This window comes from Phaethon lepturus, unplaced genomic scaffold (assembly GCF_000687285.1).
Source record: "Phaethon lepturus isolate BGI_N335 unplaced genomic scaffold, ASM68728v1 scaffold3738, whole genome shotgun sequence".
Classification (NCBI taxonomy): Eukaryota; Metazoa; Chordata; class Aves; order Phaethontiformes; family Phaethontidae; genus Phaethon; species Phaethon lepturus.
The window spans coordinates 16,780-36,214 of NW_010558164.1; the positions used below are offsets into that span (position 1 = coordinate 16,780).

A 19,435-nucleotide genomic window follows, 5' to 3' on the forward strand; every position below is an offset into this window, starting at 1 on the left:
ACCAGCGTCTCCCACAGCATTCTCCTGGAGAAACTGGCGGCTTGTCGCTTAGACAGGTTTACTCTTTGCTGAGTAGAGAACTGGCTGGATGGCCAAGCCCAGAGCATTGTGGTGAATGGAGGTAAGTCCAGTTGGCAGCTGGTTACAGTGTTTGCCAGGGCTCAGTTTTGGGGCCAGTCTTGTTTAATATCTTTATTGATGATATGGATGAGAAGCTTTGGTTCACCTTTCAAGTTGGGAAGGAGTGTTGATCTGCTCAAGGGTAGGAGGGCTCTGCAGAGGAATCCTGACAGGCTGGACCGATGGGCCAAGGCCAATTGTGTGAGGTTCAACAAGGCCAAGTGCTACGTCCTGCACTTTGGCCACAACTACCTCATGCAGCACTACAGCCTTGGGGAGGAGTGGCTGGAGAGGTCCTTGGTGGAAAAGGATCTGGGGGTGCTGGTTGAATGCAAAAATGGGCACAGAAGTGACCTACTGAGTGCTGATAAGAAAGGGATGATTGCTTCCCATGATTTGCCAGCCATGTTCTTATTAATACAATTCCATCATAGAAAGCCACTAGGTTGGTCAGGCAGGACTTGCCCTTGGTGAAGCTGTGCTCGCTGTCCCGAATGACCTCCCTGCCTGTGTTCAATTTTGGGCTCCTCACTACAAGAAGGACACTGAGGTGCTGGAGCGTGTCCAGAGAAGAGCAACAAAGCTGGGGTCTGGAGAACAAGTGTGATGAGGAGCAGCTGAGGGAACTGGGGTTGTTCAGTCTGGAGAAGAGGATGCTGAGGGGACATCTTATTGCCCTCTGCAACTACCTGAAATGGGGTTGTGGTGAGGTGGGTGTTGGTCTCTTGTCCCAAGTAACCAGCGATAGGACAAGAGGAAATGGCCTCAAGTTGTGCCAGGGGAGGTTTAGACTAGATATTGGGAAAATTTTCTTTACTGAAAGAGTGGTCAAACATTGGAATAGGCTGCCCAGGAAGGTGGTGGAGTCGCCATCTCTGGAAGTATTCGAAAAACGTGTGGATGTGGCGCTTCAGGACATGGTTTAGGGGCGCTGTCTCGAATGACCTCCCTGCCCTCCACGTGCATTAGCACAGCTTCTAGCAGGATCTGCTCCATGATCTTCCCAGGCACAGAGGTGAGGCTGACTGGTCAGTAGTTCCCAGGGTGCTTCTTGCCTCCCACCTTCTTTAAAAATTGGTGCAAAAAGACTTTTTCCAGTCTCCAGAGACTTCACCTGACTGCAGGGTCCTCCATGCCTCCTCCTACCCTTTTTAAAAATGGGTGCAATGTTTCCCTCTTTCCAGTCTCCAGGGTCTTCACCTGACTGCCAGGACTTTTCAAATACCATGGAAACTACATCAGCCGGTTGCTTCGGGACTCTGGGAAGCATCTTGTCAGGTCCCATAGACTTGTGCATGTTCAGGTTCCTCAGGTGGTCTCGAACCTGATCCTCTCTTTCAGTGGGACGGACTTTGCTCCTCCAGTCCTTGTCTTGAGGTCCATCCACTTGAGAGGTGTGGGAAGAGAGCCTGCCAGTGAAGACTGAGGCACAGAAGTTGAGTACCTCAGCCTTCTACTTTTCTGTTGTTACCAGTTTGCCAGTTGTGTTCAATGGAGGGGGAAGGTGCTATGCTTTCTTTGATCTTCCTTTTCTGGCTGACATACCTGTGGAAGCCGTTCTTACTATTCTTTGCATCCCTTGCCAAGTTCAGCTCCAGCCTCACCTTGGCCTTCCTGACCCCATCCCTACACAACCGGGCAGTGTCCCTGTACTCTTCCCAGGATACCTGTCCCTGCTTCCACTGCCTGTGCATTTCCTTCTTGCCTTTAGTTTGCCCAGCAGGTCTTGAGTCAGCAGGCTGGCCTCTCACCTTCCTTTCCTGATTTCTTACACCTGGGGATTGAATGTTGCTGACAGTATTTGATGGCCTTGGTTTACAGAAAATTTTTCCCTTTCCAAACCTCTTAAGTTTTTTGTGGAGTTATGTTTCAAGGGTAGGGAAATTTTGTTTATATGAAATCTTCATCTTGTTTAAGCTTAAGGCAGACCATAATAAAAAGAGAGAAGGGGGAATTAAAGGAAAGAAGCAAATAGGGAAAAAAAAATAGTCTGCAATTTAAATACAAAAGGCAAGTGCTGCATCTTTTAGTATAACAGTGTTCAGAGATGAGTTTCTTCTCTTTTCAACATATTTAAGGTTCTTCCACAACCTCATAAAAGCTAAAAGAGCTGGTAAGTATTGTCGTACATTACCTCATGCAAGGTGATCTGTTGGAGACAAACCTACTATCATTGCCTTGTGACTCTTGATGCATCTACCTCCTGCTCTGATGATTGTGTTTCATAAACTGCATTGTCTGTGGTTCTTTGTGCAACACCAAAAGTAATTTGGTGAACTGCTGAAGTAACTGCTGAACAGGGCCTCCTTACCGAACTCCTTATTACTTGCTTCTCTAGGTCCTAGCAGAGGATGGAAAAGAAACACTGTCCCTTGCCTGTTCCTTTCAGATGTTTTTGCTCTTTTGTTTACTGTTATGTTTCTTAAATGTGATATCTGCAAATACTGTTCTCTCCGTTGTTTCTGTAGAATTTTTGTCCTTACAAGACAGTTCAAATGTGAGTTGCCTAGCTCTTAGTGCAAACTATGCTATGACTCTCAAGCCTTTTGAGGAGCCCAGGTGTTAGCACGCACTACACTCCTTTCTTCCCTCTCTGCAGAGGCCTTTTGAAATGTTACACGTATTTTGTAATATTATACATTCTAACATCACTTTTAATTCCTAGGTCAGATACAATGCAGACTGTGAATCTTGTGTTTATCTTCTCTCTAGAATAAATGAAATTTGCTCTTTCTCTGTTTCAGGAGAAACTAAGGGGATTTTATGGACAATGGCCTGTTTACTTCTGTGGCTGTCATACTGTTTTAGTTTAGAAGAAAGAAAAACCTAAAATAAAACAATGGCTAGAAAAATCATTTGCAATTTGCAGTCGTAATATGCCTGGGAACAGACTTTATAATTAAGAACAACATACACCACTTCTCTTTATTTTTCTTTTTCCTTGACTGCAGTAACAAAGAACAATGTGTTTATGCCATCAAGCTTCTGTGAACCCTCTACAGGCAATTCTGACTCAGAACCAGGTAAGCTTCCTCATTTGTCTGCTTTTTCTCCACAAACGGTTCTCAGTCTGTCATGATCCAAAGTACTTGTCTTACTTCTGAAGTGTCAATCTGGGAGATTGGAAGTGGTGGTGGTTCTGATCTCATCTTGCTCACTTCGTTGCTTGATTTCTTGCTTGCTGGAGGTAATAAAAAATAACAAATATAAAAACTCCTAAATGCTTTGTGAGTGGTGGTGGAAGACTGGAGTATGACTCTATGCCCACCTGTTAACCTCAAGATAAAACTTAGGGCAAATTTTCATTGATGTACTTTGGATACTCTTTTTTTTTTTTAATTTTTTTATTAAATCAATTCAACCACAATCTGTGGTCATGATGATGTTCAGCCGTGACCTGTGAACCCTGTGTTGACTGACTTTATTTTGTTAATCACTGTTGTTCTGCAGTTTGGTTGTGTTGGTATTGCTGTATAGCATATTGTTATCTTAAGCTTAAAGGGCACGAGAATAATAATAATAATTACACCTTGTAAGTTTGTAGGAACTCATTTTGTAATAGCTGTGGATTTATGAATATTATTTTTTTAAGATTTTTGTATTTTATCTAAAAGCCTTAACTTGTGAGTACAAGCAAAGGAATTTCTTTTACCTTCATACTATAAAAGCATAAGGTAAAAGCTAATGGAATTACAAGAAACTAATATTAAGCAATTAAATTTAACTTAATTATAATAATTAGCAGTTGGGTGCTTGTTAGCAGCTGTCATGTTCAGTCATGCTTTTGATTGTCCTTTCATTAATTTGATTCTCACTTAAACTCTATTAAGTACCTCTAAGTCCTTCACAGAAGGAACTTCATTTCTTTTGTGAAAATGGTCTGTTTCATGTTTTGCCTGAAAAACAATTTCAGATCTTTTTTCTTGCAATAACCTGTGTTTCTGTCTTTGTATTTGCTGTGATGATCACTGAAAATTCAGACTTCTTTTGGAAAAAGTGAATTTGTTCTTTGGATATTTATAAAACTTGTAGGTTGTTACAGTGGGGAAAGTATGAGGAATTTTATGAATGTATGTAGTATGTTACAGCTATGACCTTGTAATTTTGTATTTTGCTTCTAGAGGAAAAGAGCAGTGGATTCCGTCTGAAGCCTCCAATACTTATCCATGGTCAGGCACCTAGTGCAGGTGAGTTCGATGTTTTCTGCAGCAGTATGAAGAAAACAGTTCAAGCATTTTACTTAGTTAGGAGTTTCCTCAAACTGATATTGTAACTGGAATGTGGCAATACTTGTGTTCATGCAGAAAAGCATTTTGTATTATCCAGAGTGGTTATGCCCATATCCGCTGTGTAATGTGTATAGAAACCTCCAGAATTTTGGCTTGGATCAGTCATGCATTTCTGAAATGTATCGCCCAGTTGTCTCTGCTTAGCATGCTTTGATGCAATTCTTAGAGTAGTCCTGGGCTTCATGAACTCAATTCCTTTGGTAGTAAACTGGAACAAAAGGAGTGCTCCAGGAGCACGCTGAACAAGTTCCAGCCCAGCCAAGGAGCCCGCTGAACAAGTCCCACCCCAGCCATTAATGGGTACTCAGTCTGGGACCAGGCTAGAGCAAAGTCTGAAATGTTCACTTCCCACTTCCTTCTTTCCTTGGCTTTTGACCATAGAATGGATGTTGGGTCCTTGATCCTAGCTGTTCTGCTGTATGGTTTGGCTCTTACTGAGTTTCCTGTTTGCTAATGTAGACTTAGCTAGTATGGGAAATACGTTAATACTACTGCTCCTTAGGATTTTGAGAAAAAAAACCACTATGTTGGTAATGGAGGTTATTATTTGTTTTTATATATATATTTTTTTATATAGATATATAAAAAAACCCTGTTTATTACATTTACAGGAAGAGTAGTAAATTTAAAAAAAAACAAGTTCAAATGTTCATATGTCAGCTCAAAAACACTTAATATAGTTATATTTTGGTGGTTATCATGTTCTTTGAGTATGGGTGGCCTGAAATGGAACTAGTTGCAGAATATTCAGTTGAGTTGCTATGAGTAACTTCTGTTGCAGTATTTTATCGGACCAGGAGTTCATCTTTGCTTTGTTTGGTGAAGAAAATTGAACCTTCTGGGATTGACATAACCTTCTAGAGTTGATGTTAAGATGTTTTGGGGTTTTTTAAGTTGTTTGAATGAGAGTGGAGGGAGAAAAGACGACTGGAAATGTGTTGTTGATTAATATGTCAGTGAATAAATAGGATTACTTGTGTACTGTTTATTTCTCTTACATTTTGACTTTTATTTCTGAGTCATTGTCATAAACTCTCCTTGTGTGCTTTCCTGGATAAGGTAAAGAATATATTTTAAAGCTTTTTTTTTAAGGTAGGAAATTGTGTTCTCTTTGGGACAAATTCTAATGTGAGGCTGAGTGAGGGATGGGAAAGAAGGGAATGGAAGCTTTTTAAATGTCTTGTTTTCCATTGTGTGTTTTGTTGGAATCAGTTACAGAAAAGATTAGATGAAGGTGAATTTTACAACTTTAAAGCTTTATAGCTCTTGAAAAAAACTTCATATTTACAGGTCTCCCTAGCCAGAAACCGAAGGAACAGCAGCGAAGTGTGCTACGTCCAGCAGTATTACAGGCGCCACAGCCAAAAGCTTTCTCACAGATGGGTAAATAATGCTTTTGCTTTTTAGAATACCATAGGGGGAGAGCAAAAATACAAAATCTGTTTAGTATAGTGGTTTGTTTTCACTTAGCATCTGCCTCTGTTTTTCTGGGTTTTTCCTTTCAGAAAAGAAACATCTTAAATGTTAAGTATATCTGTGTTATATAAGGGATAACACAAGTTGAACGTTCAGTTTGTGTAGGATGACTGTCTGCCATTTCCAGGCCTCCAGCTTTGTAGTCCATGGTTGGTTTTTGAAATAAAAAGACTTTTAAGGGTGTGGATTGGCAATCTCAAATGACAGCAGTGACCATGGTGTTATAAGCTACTGCTGATCAATTGAACAGTAGTGGTAGACTTCAGCTAGCAGCATGGTGATGTAAAATGCGTAAATCACTTGGAGGTGCCTCTAGGCCTGGGGACCGTTTTGGAGTTGTGACTTTGACATACAAACTGTTCAAGGTGTCCATGTCTCCTCCTATGTTTCCCCAGCCTCCCCTGCCTTTTGTTATTTGGAAGTTCAGTTGAATTGAAACAGAAGCAACTTCAGTTAATGCTTAATCTGGCATAGAACGAAGCGTTTCTAGCTTGATTTCTTGATATGTCTGTTGGCACAGATTGGACTCTGTAGAGAACTTAATATTGGGGTACAAATTTTCAGTAAGAGTTCAGTGTGTAGGTAGCTGATCAGTCCAAAGAGGAGCCCTGCTGGCTGTGAACAGTATTAGATTGAAGCATGGTGGTTGCTTGAAGTTGTATGTGTTGAAGTCCCTGCAGAATTTGTATATATAAGTGACTTTTTGATGGCTTCGTTTTCTATATATGGAATTTTGATTGTGCTAAGTATTGCTGAATCATGGACCTTGTGCGTCTTGCAAAATATTATGGGAACTCTGTAGTTTACATTGCAAGATTTCATGGACTTAAGAAATCAGCATGCAATTTTCTACATGAAACTTACTACTTTTAGGAAAATCTAAATATCTGGAGAGTTTTTGCAATTTTCTCATTCTTTATCACAGTTCTCAGCAGTGGCACCAATGGTGTAAATACCCCGCCAGATTCTGCAGCCACATCAGAATCACTAAGTAATGCAACACCGAAAAGTTCTGACTCTGAAGACAAGGTGAGTTAGAGAAGGATTGGAAAGACTCACAAGGTGACAAGCTTTAAAGTAGTATTCTCTGAACAGTCTATTTGTTTAGTAATGTGAATTCAGCTTCGTCAGTGATAGCCCCCTTACCATAATATGGTAGTACACTTTAGGTATAGTAGTAGATTTTATACTGTCCTAATAGTATGCTATATTTATATTTACTAACTCAAGAACTGTAACAAAGATTTACTGAATCCATAGTTTAAGATGGTTTTTCATACCTATCTTCCCTCACAAAATATATAAAAAAAAAAAAAGGCTCAGTTCTACTTCTGCTCTAATTGGTTCCTTTTAGTTCTTCTAGCTTTATTTCTAATCTTACTGTAAAGTCTTACTGCTGCTTGAGTGATGCCATTCCTACCATAGACGTTGAATTCCTGTAATTTGGGTGTCTTGGTTCAGTGGACTGATAGTCAGAATACTGCTTTTTCATCTGATCAGTTTGTGTGAAGAAAGAAATCTTACTCCTGCAGGTTCATCTCTCACTCTGTGTGCAGGGAGTGGGTCAGGAAAGTAGGACATTGTCTTCAATGAGGGAGGAAAAAAGCTGTCTCCTCCAGTGGCTGTCACTGGGTCTGACTGGTGCTCCTGTCAGGCCAGAGACTAGGAAGCACATACTGAATTCCTGTTCTTGTCTGAAAAGGATTTGGTTTTGAGCTGGGCGAACTGAGCAGTTTGTTGCATATGTTCAGTCTTCCTTCTCAGATTGCCTAGCAAAAAGTGATCCCCTGCACATGGATGATGGCTTTACTGTTGTTGTCTTGATTTCTAACAATTGAATGTGGGACGGTGTTGAGAAATGTGAGGATGGAAGACAAACAGGCAACTGAAGTGAATGAGTAACACACAAAGAAGCTTAGAGACAGGAGCTGATAGTGGGTAAAAACCCAGAGGTGGCAAATAAATTCCCTACAGGAAATGGTGGGGGGAGAGTGTAGGTAATGAGTGACTGAAAAGCTTCAGCTAGAGGAAAAGGCATCTAAGTGCATTAAAAGTTATGTATTCAGTATCTTGAAAGGAAAGTACTTAAATAGTTGCTTCCCCATGCTGTGCAAAGTGTGTTCAGTCCTTTCTTCCTGCAGGTATTGAGCTAACTGTTGGCATCTTAAGATATGTTGACTGAGACCATGAGAAGGATATTTGGGGATTTTTAGGGTGTGTGGGTTTTGGGTGGATTTTTAGGGCTGGGGGTTTATTTTGGTAGCTTCATTAGACAGTGGGTTACTTTTTGATGCCACATCAAGCATAGAAGTAGTATTGTTAACAATGCAAGAGTACTCAACGGTTTACTTGAAATTCAAGTCTCAATTTTGAAATCTGAATATCTAAGCAGAAAGACTTCAAGTGTGAAAGGCTACTGCCATAATTAAGTAGCAATAAGTAAATTCATTGCATGTATCAGTATGAAGTCTTTGTGAGACGTGCTTGTTACCGCTGTGTATGTCATTAGGGAGACCCTCTATACATTTTTAACATCGTCCTCTTGACTTTTTTAATCAAAGTCCAGAAATACTGGAAGAAGTTTTCTGACAGAAGAAAGCTCTTAAATCTAGATGTTAAGGATCACTGAAAGCTAAATGTGAAAGGGTGTAAAGTTTCATAACTGAACATTTGCAATTTACTAGGGACTGTGGTGGGATATTCTTCATTGTCCTGGCATTTGTAGTCAGGATGACTGACATCTGCCTGAAGCTTTCTAGCACAACTATACGTAATTGGAGGTCATACAGTAGTCGTGTTAAATGCTGGAATATCTCTGCAGAATATTAGATTGCTTGATAAGAGTGAGTGGTTCCTTCTGGAATTAAAAGTTTTGTATTAGTAATTGTATGTGTGGAGATATGGCATAGATTCGATGTACCACAGAGAGCGAGCTTCCTTGTGAGAGCAAGTACATGGTATTTTGCAGTTATATATGAGCCTGGTCTGCACTTGTTAGAGCAGATCTAAGTCATGGTCTTATTTTACTGGCAGAAAAGATTCTTTTTTTGAGGTCTCTGTCTTGTGCTTATACAAGGTAGCAGAGTGGGAATGTTCTCTATCTGGTTGTTGTCCTAGTCAGAGCATCTCTGTGGCAACCTGTACCTATTCGGGCTAGGCCTTGTCTCTGTCTTGAAAATCCCTAGGAAACTGCAGGAGCCCTAAGTGCATAGTCCGTAAATGGATACAAGCTGCAGCCTTCTAGTCAACTTCCCTTGACTGGTGGGAGAGTCTGGCTGAAACTCATCAGATGTGCAGGGAAGCTTGATAGGCAACTGTTCAAGCCTACCATGCAGCCTTTGGCCTTTTTGGCACCAGGGAGGTACTGATCCTTATCCAGAAGGAGGAGGAGAATATCCTAAGTTAATGATTTTTTTCTTTTTGTTCAACAGAAGAATCTTTTACCCTGTCTGCACCATTCAGTGGTGGAGGACTACTCCCAGCAGGCAGCACTGGCCCATTTCTGACTACCAGCAGGAAAAGGATGTCTTTGAAATGCCAGAATTAGAATCTGAAGGCCGATGACACAGCTAGGTTATGCAAAGTTTATGTCCCTTAAACATGAACTGGGATTTGCAAAACTCCTTTGGACCAAATCCAGTGTTGTTTTTCCACTGCCACCTTTCCCCTGCGCAATACGTGCGGAAAGTGCTATGGCTGGCAGCCTATCTGAAGCACCTGTAGGCAAAAACACTCTCCATGAGAAACTAACAGGAGGAGTTGGTGATCTATATGCAGTGGCAGTTCTGTAACCTGGGGTTACAGACCATAACTGGGGTCACGGACACAGGAGGTTCACTTGGACAACTGGAGTACTGCATTGGATACCTGTGAGCTTTTTAGGAAGTAAAGCAGGAAAGACTAGAAGGGGATGGGTTCTCCTATGCTCAAAGAAGCTGCTTGAATGCAGAGACTTTGGTTTGGGAAAGGTGCTGAGTGGGTCAGGTCTTTATAGATTAAGATCAGAGGGGAAGCCAACAAGGGGGACATTAAGGTGGACCTCCACTAGAGTTGGACTGATGAAGATGAGAAAGTAGCTAAAAACCTTTGAGAACTAGAAGCTTCACAATTGCAGACCTTGGTTCTAAAGGGGAACTTTAAGTACTTGACACCTGATAAAATGGCAACATGTCCTGGTAGAAATACTCCTGGAGATTTTAGGAATACATTGAGAACAGGTTGTTTTTGATGAAGGTGCTAGGTAAGTTGACCCAGGCGGGTACTCAGCTGGACCTGGTATTCACAGCATACAGATGTTGAGAGTAGCTGTGATTGCAGCAGCTATGAGATGGAGTTTGAGATCCTGAGGGAAGTGGGGAAGATAAGTAGCAGAATAAAGACCCAGACTTCAGGAGAGAAGACTTGTTCCTCGAGCTTGTTGGTAAGATCCTGAAGGACAGAAGGGCTTAGGAGAGCTTGTTATCTTTACAACCAACCCCCTTAGAGTTGAGTAGTTTATCCCAGTGCGCAGGAAATTGTGCAAGTGTGGCAGGAGACCAGTGTAGATGAACTAGGAGCTCCTTAAATCCAGAAAGGGAGTTTACATAAGCTGGTAAAGAAATCAAGGTACCTGAGAGATTTACAAAAGGATTGCCTGGGCATGTGGGGAGAGAACTGGGAAAGCCAAAGCTTAGTTTGAGTTGGAAATGACTGGGAATGAAAGGGCTGCAAGAAGGGCTTCTACTGGTGCATTAGCAGCAAAGGCAAGAGGAAGGAAACCTGTAGGCCTGCTGCCAGATGTTGGAGGGAACCTAGTGATGAAGGACATGAAAGAATCTGAGGGAGTCAATGCCTTTGTCTTGGTTTTTACTGGAGAGGTCTGCTGTCAGGTCTACCAGGTCTCTTTTCCTAGGGGAAGTTTGTGGGAATGACTTATGGTAAATCTACTTAAGGACTGTCTGAGACAGTTTGACATACACAAGTTGATGGGACAAGGCAGCATGTATCCAAGGGTGCTGAGGAAGCTGGCTGGTGTTACTGTGAGACCACTGCCTATCTTCAAAATGTTGTGGTACTGTGGGAGGTCCCTGTTTCTGGGGAAGAAGAGAACATGGCACACATTTTCAAGAATGGCAAGAAAGAGGATCCAGGAAAGTAGAAACTGCTCAGCCCCTTCCTCTGCCTTCCTGGTGAAGGGAGTCCTAGGGTATGAAGCATGTTAAAGTGATTGAGAACAGTCAGCATGGATAAAACATGGTGGCCGACCTGAGGTTGGTTTTTTCCACCCTCTGAGATGATTGGCTGTGCAGAGGGCAATACTTGTTGGTTTTGACTTTAGTAAGGTCTTTGACATGGATGGTCTCTGGTATCATCATCATAGACAAACTGGAGAGTGGTGTACTGGTTGGGTAGAATTTAAAGTGGGTGGAAAATTGGCTGAACTCAAAGGGTAGCAGTTAATTGTTCAGAGTCTGATGGCTGGTCAGTTACTAGAGGCTTTCCTTTAGAGCTGATATTGAGGTCAGTAGTATTTAATGTTTACATGGACAACCTGGCAATGTGGAATGAATCTTGTTAAGTTTGTGGGTGCCAGTAAACTGAGGGAAGGTGAAAATGGTCGATATGTTGGGAGGCAGGGCTGTTCAGGGAGATCTCAGCAGGCTGGAAAAATGAGCCATGAGAAACCAACTGACTGTCAACAAATGCAAAGTTCTGTACCCCGGGGTGAGATAACCCATATGTTACAAGGACTGGAGGGTGACTGGCTAGAAAGCAGCTATGCAGACAAGTGCTTGGAGATCCTCATTCCTTGCATGAAGGATGTTGAGACAAGTTCTCCTGTACAGAATTTATTAGCAGGGTCTATAGCTGATAGTATTACTTCTAAAGGTGACAGTTATTTTATTTTGGAGGAGGGGAGGGCAAAAGAGGAAGGAAAAGGGAAAACTTCCCACGGGCCAGCCAGGAAGTGGTAGGGGTTCCTTGGACAGGCGTTCCCTGGACAGGCATCTCCATCCCAGGCGTCCTCTCCAGTGGAGCAGGTGGCACCCCATAATACTCTTCCTGTAGTAATTCTATGTTTTTTATTAGGATATGCTCAAACTTCCTACTCTTTTTTTTCTGCTTATAATGCTGTTAATGCTGATTGGAGCATATTATTGGGTCTTGTAATGTAAATCAAAAGCTACAGGGTAGGAAACTAGGAGAGAAGAGGGAAAGGGTGATTCCCATGCTGGTTGCAATTGCTTCCCAACACCACTATAAGGGTTTGCAGGTGCAAGGCCCTGAGTATAATGGGATGAGAACTATTGTATGAGAATAATCAGGTTCAGAAAAGTGATTATTCCCCTTTGCTTGCCAGTGGCAGGTGGCATCAGGAATATTGTGTGTAGTTTAGGTCTTGCCAGCACATGAAAGCCACCTACAGAACACCAAGGTGACTAGTGGCTGGAGCACATGATGTCTGAGAGGGTGAAAAAGCTGACTATGTTCTGCTTGGACTAGGGGAGAGGGAATTGAATTTTCTCCTCAACTATCTAGTGGTGGGCTCTAGTAAGATAGAATGAGACTTGGAAGTGCCTACCAAACAAATTAGAGGCTGCAGGTGTGGGAGAGGGGGATTCCAGTTGGGTATTAGAACGGAACTATCATTTAGTGCAGTTGAACACTGAACTAGGCTACCAAACTGTAAAACTGACATCCTTGATTTTTTTGAAACTTGACTGTATGAGGTCTCAAGTAGCCTAGCATAACTTTGAAGTTGATGCTGCTTTGAGTACAGTTTGGACCAAATGATTGTGAGAGAGCCCCTTGAATCTTAACTATTCTGTGATTCATTAAGAAAGATGCTGTAAACAACAGAGGATTTTTTTTTTTAATGCAAAATTTGCTTTGTAGCTCTGGAGATGTTATTGACCTGTCTTTGTAAATGACTGTGTTACTCACCATGTCATAGCATAACATTTTGTTTAAAGAAACTCAATTACCTAGGCTAAAGTTTTCTATTTGTTTTCTTTAGGCAGGAAAATCTCAGAAAAGAGAGTCCAACAGTACTTCAGATGATGACAGCTGTGAGAAGGTGGAACTAAATGCACAGCAAGCATTTGTATTTGGACAAAACTTAAGAGATAGAGTTAAGGTAAACATGTTTGTTATCTTGACTAAGAGTTGATGTATTTAAGTGAGGAACAGTGGAACAGATCATTTGTTGGCATAAGCATTATACGCTGTTTATGAAGTACTTTGAAGCCACTATATAACAAGGTTAAAACGTCCATGTATATATGCAAAATTAGAAGCTGTGAACACAGTTTGGTTGGCTGTTTAGTAAAACTGGTCTTCCAGGCATTTAAAAAAAAGAATTAATACTGCTAGTAGCATAAGAAGCTCGTTCAAAATTAAGCATATCTACTGCAATCACAGGTAACATCTAAAGCTCAGTGCAATGTAATGTTTTCTCTTACTTTTTGGATAAGAATTAAGTTGAAATGTAGTTCCTAAGATACTCCCATGCAACCAAGACTTCACAGAAAAAGTGAGAAAAGAAAAATAGGGCAACCTGGGTTCAAACCTGTGCATGAAATAATTGAGTTGGATTGTTAGTACCTCCTGTTGAAGACAGGTTTGTGCAGGTTTCCTAGCATAACAAAATAAAGTGTAATAATGGGGCGTAGGCTTATATTTTTTTTATTGTAGAAAGTGTTTGTGGAAGTCTTGGGAAAGTGAGCTGAAAATTTTGTGGTCAGTAGTTAAACTGTCAATATATATGTGTTCTTTTTATAGCTAGGAGATGAAAGTGATGAAACTGCCGATGTGCAGAATGCTGGCCTTCCTATATCAGACATACCTTCTGCAACAAATTATTTTCTACAGTACATCAGTTCCAGGTGAGACTACAAGGAAACCTATATGGCAGTTTTCCTTATTCTGTGTTCAAAATTATTTGTGATTCTGCTCTTTATTGGATGCAGGGCTTATACTGGGTCAGTGGGAACCTAGGCTTCTGAAGAATGAGGTGGCAAACTTCAGATCTGAGGGAATCCTCAATCATCTGGTCAAGGGAGATGCATTTGACACCATTTACTTGACCAGGTCCTCACCAAAGCTTCTTGAGAAAACTAATAAGCATAAGATGAAAGAAGTATTCTCATGAATGATTAGAAAGAAACAGTGATGGAATAAATTTGAGCTACCAGTAGAATCCTGTAGAAATCTGTGCTGTATTTGTGGTGTTCAATACGTTTCATATATTATATGGATAAAGGGAAAAATAGTTTAGAAAAAAAAGTTATTTGTTCATGCTAATAAGCATTTCACAGCAATATAGAAGGCCTGTATGAATAAGCAGGACCTTAACTGTGGGAGGTCTTCAAGAGAATTTCTGATTAGGCAACAGCATCAGAAGAAGTTTCACGTATGTATACATAAAGTAAGGCAACCAGGAGAAAACTGTGCTAATTCTATAAATATAGTGGTGAACTCTGAACTGACAGCCTTCACTTAAGCCTTGAGATGTCAATCTGGCTCTGTGAAAATGTTAGCTCAGTAGTGGTCAAAAAAACCAAGTAGTATGACAGAGAGACTAGAAAACAGAAGATAATTTCTTACTGCACAGAGCTGTGAATTCAAGTAATAACTGGAAAAGCACGAGGGGGAAAATCCCACTGAGAGCAATAGAGTAGAGCGACATCTCTGATCCTGGAAGAACCTGAACTGCCGATTGTTTGAGGCCATGAAATAATTGTACAAAAAGCACCAATGTGTGCTTGCCTTGTCCTTACATTCTACATTTTTAAGACACTGTTGTTCATCATGAAGAGGACATTAGGCAGTTTTGCAGTCTTAATCCCTTTTGACATTGAGCTTTTCAGATGATGCAGTGGAGAGGTAGAGAACACCACAGAGTGGCTGTGTGGATGCCAGGTCAATGCCTTTCCAGAGACACACTCAGATTTTTTTAATCAGATTTGGCAGACAATAACTTCTAATATGTAAGCTTCAAATACTGGAATATTTGTCTATATCTTTCAACTTGTATGACATCTACTGCCATATTTCGATTGAGTCATGACTTTAGGAGGATTTATTTGTGGTAGGTCAATTGCCAGAAACCGAGATTTGGGTTTGCTTTTAAAGAAATAAGCATCTCTGAGTGGATTTGGCTGTGGTTTTTAGCTGAGATGGCAAGACATTATGGCAGTCAACTTACAAAAGCGAAACTCCTCCCTTTGTGTAACACACTGCCAGTCCTTTAAAAATTGGAAATGTACTAGGTCACATGGCAGATATCAGTAGATAACGAGTTCCCAGTTGGCATTTGGAGCTCAGAACTGTGGTATTTAATTCCCTTGGTAGGCAAAACTTTCTTTCCGTGAGGATTTCCTCTGTTCTTTGAAACTCCTTATTCAGAAGTAGCAATTCTACATGCATGATTTAAAGGTTTGTTTGGTTGTGCTTGAATCGTGTAGTGGTATCATATGTACCTCCATTTTCCAAACCTAGTGAAATGCATGTAGGCTTGATTGCAAGTGGTCTATGTTCTGCATGATCACTGGGTAAACATGTCGATGTCTTCGAGAGGTATGCCTGAAGGGAAGGCAGATGAATAATATCTTGTTCAGTTTTTGAGTCTGTAAAATAGTAAAACTATTGTCATTCCTAAATGAGATTTAAAATCTTTTAATAAAAATGCCACATGGGAGGAGGATGCTTATTCTATAAGGAAGATGTGAGGGCTGAGATTTGTGAAACTTCTTGGGGAGGCTGTAGCATTGCAGCTAGCCTAATAAAAGGCATTACTTATCCCTGCTACCTTTGCTTCAGTTACGATATTGTTTGTTTCAGTTCTTTCCCTTTCTGAGAAAATTGACCTAAAAATGTGTAGTGGTTCAAGTTTGTGCGTGTAGAATACTGTTTAAAAAAAGTATGTTATATGATTAAACAGTCAGCTCTCACTTAGCATTCAGTATTGCTTAATATGTAATTAGGTATATAAAGGGAAGATATTTACTGCGACGAAATCATTTGCCATCATTCTGAGAGAATACTCATTCTGTAAAACCAGTATGTGTGCTCATTTACTAAGTTGAATTAATTTTTGATTATGTTTCTGTGTCAGCTAGTACTTCATTTTTAAAGCCCGTGACAATCGTTCACTATCAGTAGAAGATAAACAGATATTTTCCTGACTTACAAAATCTGTTTTGGGTTTGGGTTTGTTTTTTTTCAGTGTAGAGAACTCTACGAACAGTGCAGATACCTCTAGCAACAAGTTTGTTTTTGGACAGAACATGAGTGAGCGAGTCCTAGTGAGTATCCACTGTGTATGAAATGTTGTAATTTTATGAGGAGTTTGTTTTATGTATTCTCACTTAGGAATTTTGAGAACATTTAATTGTACTTGTCACTGGACCATGGTTTTCTTTCAGTGGTTTCCCTTGTAGGTAACTTATTTTATAAGAGTGCAGCATGGGGGTTTCATTATGAGCTATTGTCTGCTGCGCTCTCCAGGATTTTCCTGCCAAGCTTTACCAGTGTAAGGAGATTGAGTGCCTTCTCTGTCATGCATGTGGTTCTCAAGTCCAAGCACTTTATGGCACAGCTTGCTTCCTTAAACGGCTTCTTCAGTATAAGTATTTGAGGGTGCTTGATACTTGCTGTCCTCCAAACTGAGAAAAGGTCAGTTACATGACACACCCAGTGATGGGGTTTCAAGTCCAGTGGTAAGGCAGCTGCCTCAGTACTGAGGTATGATCCAGGAAATACCGTGTTTATTGCGTACCAGCCTAAGGTGTAACTTCTAGTGCCTGTTTCCTACTGCTGTTTTTATTGCTATTCTGGTACAAAAGGGAAACTTTTAATGCTGTGCTTTCATACCTGTCTAACCACTGAGCAAGGAGTTCAGTCAAGTACGCCTTGAGTTGAACTGTATCTGAAATGGATTTGCTTTGTTGAACATAATTTCAAAATAAGGGTTTAAATTTGGTTTCAGTTCAAGGTAAAATAATTTGAACTCATTTTCAGGTCATGCTCTGTTCATTTCCTTGGCCCAGGGTGGTAGGATAGCTTTTACTGTGAAAGCATGTCATCTGTGGGATTCTTCTTCTGCCGTATGATGTATAAACACTAGGGCTTCCCTCAGTAATTGATCGCTAGTCTTGTTCTGCAATATTAGTGTATATTTTCTCTCTTCTCTTTACCTCCTCTTCTTTTTGCGATAGAGTCCACCAAAATCAAATGAAGGTAGTACAGAGAGTAATAAGGAGAATGCTGCTACAGAGTCTGGGTCTGAATCATCTTCTCAGGAAGCCACACCAGAAAAAGGTGAAAAACAAAATATTATTTTAGGAATGGTAGTTAATCCTTGTTTAAATGATTGCATTTTTCCATATCCTGTTACTTTATAAAAACATAGCATTTTTATGTTGCCTTTACTGTCTCCTGTAACCAAAGACACAGGCTAGGGGTGGGAGGTGACTGGATGCTGGATGCTATAGATCTTCTTGCCCTTTTGTCTTTAAAATTGAACACATACAGGCTACGCTGTCTTTTTTCATGGTTGTTCTGTGGTGTTGGAAGTATCTTCAGCAGAATGAAAGTAGAGGAAATTAACAGAGCAAGTACTTGGACCTACAGGGTGTAGAAGAAATGTGGAAAACTGTTTCTGAATTCTATTATGCTTCCAGTGACTGAACGTCTGAGCCAAATGTATATTGTATTGTGGGTGCACCAAATGTGCTCAAACCAAGAACTGTTTTGCTGGATTCTAGACTTCTGTGACTCTTCAGATTGGCAAGATTTTCTGGAAATTTTGGGAGCTATGGCTTTTCTCCAGCAAACTGCTTGCAAGCCAAAATAAAAGTGGAAAATGAATCATGCTGTGTGTGTGTAGGCACAACTGTATAGCTGATAGCAGTAGCAGTGCTGCTGGAGTACCTACAGATACATAGGTGTCCATGTGTTAGCAAGGCTTTTGAAATATTGTATGTGGGGACAAAATTTTTCAAAAACTTGCCTCTTCTTTCCCTTGTGTCATCTTGTGCTTTTAAAACAAGTCTTAAACCACAAGCTTTAACTTCTGCTTTAAACTTCAGTCCTGTTTCTAATGTTCTATTAATGTCTGTCTTTTGTACTTAATTTCTCTAAATTCTGGTATACTTGAGACCTTTGTAAATCTTACATACTTGTATGCTAATCATTCTCAAACTTTCAAAATGTTGTACAGCTAATAATGTTTCAGAATCACTGGCAGAGTCTGCAGCAGCCTATACTAAAGCAACAGCAAGGAAGTGTTTATTAGCGAAGGTTGAAGTGATTACTGGGGAGGAAGCTGAAAGTAATGTGTTGCAGGTAAGAAATGGATAAAGTAGAGGGGCTTTGAGTTTATGGGGATTCATATGGATGTCCAGTGAATGCACACCACCTGACTCCCTACAATTCAGCCATCCTCTATATCTCTAATGTACTTTCTTGTGTTAAAGTGCAGATTTTGGATATTTATTAGACCCCTAATTTGTTGTTTCTTAATTTCTTCTTTCTGTGTTTGGGCCATCCAGACAAATCTTAAGCATACTTTCCTGAATCAATCACATAAAAGCTTCTATGTCCTACGAAACAATTATTGAAAGAAAATTTAAATGAACTAAATATTTTTAAGTTCTTTAATTACTGTACTACTGAAGATTTTTAAAAACTCTGAATGGACTATTATGTCAGCAATCTGGTTTCTTGCATAGCAGAAACCATAAAACAGTACTCAGGAATTTGTCTTAAGGTACTTAATTATTGATGTTTTAGAAGGACATTTGGTCATGACTTAGACTCCTGATTTTAATTGTAATTTATTTAACATCATAGTTAAATATGATGGTAAATAAGGTAATATTAATATTACCTTAAATATGCTTGTTAACTTCAGTATGTCGTTAAGAAAAACATGCAGGATTTTCATGTGAAAACTAAGTGGTATATATTTTTTCCTTCCTCTCCTTATCCTCCAATTCTATTCTTTTCTTGAGCTATTTTAAGTTTCTCAGCACCTGAACTACATTATTTTTTAAGGATAACTTTTTGCTCTTATAGACAAGCTCGTCTATTCTGACATCAAACAGATGTACAGTGTAACTAGTGCGTATCAGTTACACTTGTATTATCATACAAAATCTATAAAGTATGTCTTCTCAGGCTTCTTTTTACCAGATGTGACTGGTCTTTAAATAGTTTTTCTGGTACTTCTGTTTCTGTAAAATTCAGAAACTCCTGGATGCTTCATGTAACCAAACAGGATGCTGAAGAGCTAAGAGTCCTGTTTCACTTAGGAAAACCACAAGTTTTAGCATTGACTTAATAGAGGACTGATTTGCGTGAATATGTTGTAACTTAACAGAACTCTCGCTTCTGTTCTTTTTTCCCTGTGAAATTTAATGCACTGGAATCTCAAATGGGACTTGTACAGACAAAACTATGTTAATGTTGCAGAAATGAAGTATACAGAGATAGGTGTTCTATGGTGGAGAAAATAAGAGAAACGGGAAACAAAAAAGGAAATACGTGCATGCACTAGGTGGAGAATA

At 40.1% G+C, this 19,435-nt stretch overlaps 1 protein-coding gene across 1 annotated transcript in view; it reads left to right on the plus strand.

Annotated features, from left to right (window-relative positions):
- The window catches only part of RANBP3 (RAN binding protein 3), a gene marked incomplete at its 3' end in the record, with an annotated part of 26,878 nt that extends 8,666 nt beyond the window's left edge, over window positions 1–18,212 (plus strand). Inside the window, exons 3-12 of the mRNA XM_010292959.1 lie at window positions 2,199–2,233; window positions 3,072–3,143; window positions 4,242–4,307; window positions 5,700–5,792; window positions 6,811–6,914; window positions 12,883–13,002; window positions 13,647–13,750; window positions 16,093–16,171; window positions 17,084–17,186; window positions 18,088–18,212. Of these exons, the coding sequence (XP_010291261.1) occupies window positions 2,199–2,233; window positions 3,072–3,143; window positions 4,242–4,307; window positions 5,700–5,792; window positions 6,811–6,914; window positions 12,883–13,002; window positions 13,647–13,750; window positions 16,093–16,171; window positions 17,084–17,186; window positions 18,088–18,212 (901 nt within the window). The remainder of the gene's footprint in view (window positions 1–2,198; window positions 2,234–3,071; window positions 3,144–4,241; window positions 4,308–5,699; window positions 5,793–6,810; window positions 6,915–12,882; window positions 13,003–13,646; window positions 13,751–16,092; window positions 16,172–17,083; window positions 17,187–18,087) is intronic.
- Between the last annotated feature and the right edge of the window lie 1,223 nt (window positions 18,213–19,435).